At 43.2% G+C, this 6,552-nt stretch overlaps 1 protein-coding gene across 1 annotated transcript; it reads right to left on the bottom strand.

Moving 5' to 3' along the window:
* Nucleotides 1–1,419: 1,419 nt before the first annotated feature.
* LOC147895834 (uncharacterized) lies at nt 1,420–4,903 on the bottom strand. Its single transcript, XM_087382869.1, has 3 exons — nt 3,481–4,903; nt 3,008–3,074; nt 1,420–1,444 (listed from the first exon to the last, which is right to left on the bottom strand). The coding sequence occupies exon 1, from the start codon at nt 4,901–4,903 to the stop codon at nt 3,557–3,559; it is 1,347 nt and encodes a 448-aa protein (XP_087238995.1). The 3' UTR covers nt 1,420–1,444; nt 3,008–3,074; nt 3,481–3,556.
* Between the last annotated feature and the right edge of the window lie 1,649 nt (nt 4,904–6,552).

Raw genomic sequence — 6,552 nt, 5'->3', positions numbered from 1 at the left:
ACATATCTGTATAGACTGTTAAATTACTCTCTGAATAGTTCACTATTAAACCTGAGGTAGCAGAGTTACCATTATTACATTCTGAAAAAGCACATAATACATTCAATTATATATATATTTGGCATGTACTGTTCAACATCAGAAGCGCCTAAGTTGCCTTAATTTTGGAAGCTGTTTTAGAAAAAATTATGAATCCATAATCTTTGCCAACTACGAGCAACTGTGCATAAATTAGGTCATGCCAATGCACTATCTTTCCATTTGTAAAAAAAAATTTACCCTGGAATCTCAAATTATACCTTTTCTGTAGCCACAAATGAATCCTTTACAAGATCTAGTATAGAAAAGTCAATGCAAATACAATCAACACATCCTTTTAACTTGGACCCTGTAATCTCTCCGTTTTATGAGTAAACTATGAGATTCGGTTTCAGAAGGAAGTTGCAGCTGCGCTGTGAATGGATTCCCAAATCCATTCCAAAGTACTCTCAACAATTACAGTCCAGAACTAGAATGCAGTTATGCCAAGCACACTGCCTACAAGATGAATAATCTGTAAATATCAAATGAGACGGGGAGATGAGGGTTCAACTAAGGGGGCACACTGCATTTTGGAATTTCATTTTAGAGGAGAAAGAAAGAAACATGTTCGAAAATCGCAAACCTTTGGAAGTGAAAGCAACAGCACTGCCGATAAGGCAGGGACGTGCTGACACTGTTTTATTTTGGGGAAATTTGGTTGTCACGAATATATTGAAGATGTCATGCATGTGTTCCTACAAATTCTAGGCTCTACCAACATACCTGCTGCACCACAAGTTGCAACAGCTTAATGTGGAATGCTAGCCTTGGTGATCTACTTTGACATCGAGTCCCTGGTCTTTTGTGACACCTTTCATGACATGCAATAGAGCACTCAAATATTTCCTTCGGAAGTTTTTCCCCTCACAGCATTTCCCTTGCCTGCGAGATGTAGCACAATTTACTACACCCCATAGCTTTTCTTGCCTTTTGAGCTCCCAAACATAAGATCTATCATTGATCTTCTCCCTTTGAGCACTAGTGATCATGAAAAACCTTGCACAAATCAGCCCTGTTGAATTGTGCACATTACACGGCACCATTCTTGGAGTAGAGCCATGTAACCTGTTGGAATGCAATGGGCTGCAAACACCGGAGTACAACCACCACCTTTTCGTATGCCTAAGTGTGATGTGGTTGATCAAAGGTCTATTTATCTAAAGCATAATTGCATTACCTGGTTGTTAAAAGAAAATATATTAACTTGTCTCAATCCTGGCAAGACCATCTTATCCTAGGACCCGAACATCTTGAGACATACCGCATATTACCTTATGTGCAGTTGAGGACCATGCCTGTGCTTGAAAAGCTCTAACAGCTATGAATCACCATAAATCTGGGTAATAGGAGCTTGCGAGCCAACCTGCCAACAGGTATTGCTTGTTACATACAAAACATTCCATAAGCTATGGTCCTGTAGGACCGAAAATATACAAAATCTGGACGTTCTGTAGTTTAGCTATTATTTTAGGTTAGTACCCAGCTAGTAATAACAAAAATTATATATTTGTCTGACATACTCCAGTCCGCAACTTGCATTTACCTGCTAGTGAGAAAGGTGATACTTTTTCCAAGATTCATATGTATTTGCATGTTCCATAGGAACTAAGAGCTTTATCAAAGCAAAGAGCTTTTCACATGATGATTCATGTTCATGACACGAGTTTCTGGCAAGCCTTACGCAACTGCCTCCAGTTTGCCATCAAAGTTCACTCACAGAGTACTAGGTAGAAAACAATAGGCAAAACTACTCATAGACCATCTCATTATCAGATTTGGCCTAGGGGGAGAGTTATTTAAGGATATTTGTTATCTCTACATTGAAAATACCTTAATGCCACTTTTGTTGAAAAGATATTCCTTTTTCCAAATGTCTTCCTTGTAGAGAGGGGGCAAAAATCCACATTCGACCATGTTTTGGTGTTCAAATCCTACACGGCCTGTGAATATAAGAGCCTTTGAGTGATTCCTTTCCTGAGCCACCACATGGTTACCGCATCATCTAAATCGGAACTACCAGATCAGTATCTTATATAGCACACTTTCGTGAAAGGAGGGAAAAAATTTGGACCTTTGTGAAAAATTGGCTGAAAATTGATTACTCCTTTTACTAAGAGGTCTAAAATGGGTTGTCACATAAGGTAGTAGGTCTCATTGCTGCTGTAGCCGCTGCTGCTGCTCCTGCTATCTGGCTGAATATTCCACGAAAGAGTTGTGTTGTTCTAAACTACTTTTCAGGCTAACCAGAACTTGCGCTGGCTTGCATGCCACCAATCTTACATAGAATGTCTGATTGACCTTTTGCAAACTTAGGTGGAAGCAGTAATGGTTTTAATCAATAGCAAAGGTTAGTTACCATGTCCATTCGTGGCCCATAGTATATGCAGATGATTGTGTGAACATGCGCTCTCAGACACGCACATGTATTCACATACCCTCAAGCAGGGTTTCTGCCAGAACTCAGGATGTATACGTCAACATTAAGGCTGACACTTTAGTCCAAGCTATACTGCTTGTGAAGACAACAGACAGTCCTACAGACAAAGGTTAGCAAGGGTGACATGGGGCAATGCAATGCTCAAAATAGATCTGGCAACAACATTTTGGGTATAGTTTATGGTTCAGCTCAAATTGATCCTTGAGCTACAGCCTTGTCTGAATTCATTGAGAGCGAGCTAACAAAGGTAGCAGAAAATCATGTCTTTAATGTCACTCACACATGTGCCATGCCAGGGTATGAAGAGACAGAAAATGCAACAAAACATTAACAGCAAAACACTGCCAAAATTTCAACACATGCCAGATGATGATTTTAAAAACCAATCCTGAGGAAACAAAGTCAGATAAAAGTTTGATATCAGTACGAGAGAATTGGCAACGAGTGTAGTCAGCCACGGATATAAAACATACAAACCTCAACACTTACATTCCTAACATGCACTGAGGGCTCCCGTAATCTAAAATGTGAATTAGAAGGTGTCTTCTCTGGTACCCTGCTTTAGAGTCCACACAAACCAAAAAGAAGAAGAAATGGAGTGAGTAAAAAACCCAATGCTCATACAATGTGATCATGCATGAATTTAGTAGGGATGTCAGAAAAACAACTTCAATATTTATACGCTTGCACCTGAAAGTAGGAACATCTCATTCCAAAAGAATTATAAAAGTATATACGTGTGAGAAACTTTATAGACAGAGTCAAATTCATATGAGAGAAGTCTAAGCTCTAGCACAGGTTTCAATCGCCAACTCTTATTGGCCAGGAGGATTCTGAGAAAAATGAAGAGCCTCTTGGAAAGAATTGCTTGTGTCTGTACAGAAGAATCTGACGATGCCTTGTGTACAAATCCTGCTGTGAGGATCTGGGTAGGAAAATGGAAGAAAATGGAGGACATTTACCAGAGCAACTGAGATGTGAAATGGACAGGAAAAATGCTTCCGAACTGTCATCCCAAGAAACGGTACCAAGTCCAGTTTACCGTACAGCAGGTCGGATACTTGTGAGCGGGAACTGCAAAAACTTCTGGCTTGGTGACAAAAGATTCAGAGCATTATCAAAACCCAACGCACTACTAAACCGGGTATGTTGAAAATCCTGTTTGAATTGGTCTCCATTTGTATTCCCTGCAGGGGGCGCCTCTCTGCTGTCACTGCAATGCTCGACAGTCTTTTCGGCAATCTGATTTTTGACTTCCTGGCCAGCGCCATTTCCATCCAAATCTGCCTCTGAGATTCCACATTCGTTACTTTTGCCTTGTGGACTCTCTCCCTCATCCTGACTGCCTTGGAAAGTATCTTCTCCTACCTCGGGGCTGCTCACCACAGGGTCCGAGTCTGGTCGTATCAATTGCAATCGCAATCGACCATTCTCACGAGTAGCCCGAAAGAACTCTCGGGGCCGGGCTTGCACTTCTTGTAGAACAAATCGTCCACCCCTCTTCACTGAACGCCAGAAAGTTCTAGGCATGTGACTCGGGAGACCAGGATGGCTTTCATTTGCAAGAATACTTATAGGAGGCGGAAATCCTTTTGCTTCACTTGAGATTAATTCCTCATCCGACCAGATGTCATCTTCTTTGGATTGCTTCAAACTGTCTTCTTCCCCAGCGAGATGATACGTTTCGGTAACGTCGTTCTCTTGTGCAGTCTCACATTCAGCATCGTCGTTGCAATTTTCTCTATCACGCTCATTACAATCCGAACTTTCTTCACCCTCTGATTCCCCGCCTGCTACATCCGCCTTCATATGTGAATCATTATGCTTTTCCTTTGCTTCAAGGATCAGATAAACTTCTTCCGGATCATCTTCTATCGAAGAAACAAACTCATCGTTCTTCCTTTCCAAAGCCTCATAACTGTCGTCGCAAGGCTCACACGAGTTCCGCTCTGTTGGAAATTGTCCGGCTCGTCTCATAGCATGTGCATGTCCCCCCATCAACTCGTGAGGATTAGTCGTATCTTCAGGTGAAGAAAACTCCTCATCATTGACGTCTTCACAACGCTTGAGACTACCGCCGACACGTCGGGAGGCCCCGGTTGCTGAGGAGATAACCGAACTGTTCGAAAGGGCCGGATACGTCCAGCCAGGATTGTCACCTTCGAGCGTCATGGACGTCCCGGAATCACCGAAAGGTTCTTCTGTAACGTTTCTCCATCCTGGTCTCCGGTCGGCGAACCGACGAGCGTTTGCAGATTCAAACCGACGAGAATCAGAGCTACGTATCGGGCAATCCTCGGTGTGGGATCTCCGAAAAAGCAAAGAAGCCATGCCGCGCGCTACGCGCTGCGGGCTCCATCTCTCCTGAGAATGCGAGTCCGACATGAATCGAAAAGCAGAAAGGGGGGGGGGAGGAGCATTGGGGAGGAGAAAGAGAGGAAGAGGCAATGGAGGGGGGGGGGGGCGGGGGGAGGGAGGATGAGGGATGGATGGTTGGAAACAGGAAATCATGAGGAAGGGGTGAAGCAAAAAGGTGAAGAGGAAGAAGGGAGGAAAGCGATGAACAAAAACAGCAAAAGGAAGAAGAAGATTGAAGATGAAGAAGATGATCTGAAGAAGAAGATGAAGATGATCAGAAGAAGATGCAGAAGAAACGATGATCCTTTGTTTCCTTTTTTGTTATTTTCCGATTTTTTTGCTTTTCCTGGCTCCTCCAATTTCCCCGGAATATCTTAAAATTTCCTGCCCTTCTTTTTAAAATTTTATTATTATTATCAATATCCCCCCCCTTTTGGAATCTGGGGAAGCTGGCACCACGTCAGCTCTTATTCCCAATTCCCTCCCCTCCCCTCCCCTCCCCTCCCATCATCATCATCATACACTCTCACCTGCTCGCTCCCACACTCTTTCGACCAGGAACCTTCGAGCTTTATCACGTGCGTGGCACATGTCGCCATCGCAGCCACAACGAATTTTGCAACATGGCAAGCCATGACGGAGTAGGGAACGTGGGGGCCGACTCCTTTCCAACTCGAAAAAGGGCGAGCAGGCGGGAGTCCATGAGCCATTTTTCGAGTGAGAAAGCACCCCCCCCCCGCCCCAATTCCCAGCCGTCAAAGGCTTGGGGAGGGACTTTACCTCTCATAACACAATTCAGATTCAAATTCAGGTAGGCTAATTCGAGCAATTGCATTCAAGGGAAGCATTACCTTACCATTCATCAAATTTTTTGATTCAACAGTCTAACGTGCCTCTGTCGAGAGTTAGGGATCCTGGTTCCACAAGTTTAGGCTAATGCAAGTTACCATTGCTAGCCTTATCTACATCCATGACGTCAGTCGTTGAGGGTGATCAAAGGTGCTAGTAATTGTTTGCAAGTCTTTGTGATGGGACACACACCTTAACATGCATTGCCTGGAAAACTTGCACAACATACCATGTCAATGCAACAAATTTATGGCAACATGCTACTTCCATTCCTAATGCACCCTAGGTTAAAGGGTCATAATCTCTCCTTGCACAGCCACCACCGAACTTAACAAGGATGCAAAATCCAATCCCTACAAGCTACCAAATGAATGTCTCTCTTGAGTGACCTTTGTGCAACCCCAGCTAAGCTTCACGTAAACAACCCTTGCAATTGTATAGGATATAGAATAGCCACCTATTACAAATACTTGCATTCAGATATTTTCCCAAAACAATCAACATCTAAGGGAGATGGTGAGGAATACGCCTGTGTGAAGAAAAGTCACAACTACTTATAAAGCTCTGACATTGGGAGGAATCTACTTGGCATCACTTCGCAAATGGTCTTGTCACTACTTTGCAACTACCGACGGCAACGAAGACCATTGCAATGTCTAAACTCCTATCAACACTCCAAATGCAATGCAAACACCCCGCATCCTTCCTCCACCACACACATCAACTCCACAAAAATCTACAAGGACAACTCTCTCTTTCAATGAAACCTGAGAGTCAACATCCCTCATCAAAGATTCCTACAAAACTTCCACTCTCATGGTATCATG

Source organism: Dipteris shenzhenensis, chromosome 12 (assembly GCF_047967505.1).
Source record: "Dipteris shenzhenensis isolate YYH24624 ecotype China chromosome 12, Dip_SZ_1.0, whole genome shotgun sequence".
In the NCBI taxonomy this organism is placed as follows: domain Eukaryota; kingdom Viridiplantae; phylum Streptophyta; class Polypodiopsida; order Gleicheniales; family Dipteridaceae; genus Dipteris; species Dipteris shenzhenensis.
The sequence above is the reverse complement of the archived record's forward strand: the minus strand, read 5'-3'. Positions and strand labels throughout refer to the sequence as shown.

Excerpts from the sequence above, each read along its gene's own strand:
- LOC147895834 (XM_087382869.1), bottom strand. The coding sequence starts at position 4,903 with ATGTCGGACTCGCATTCTCAGGAGAGATGGAGCCCGCAGCGCGTAGCG.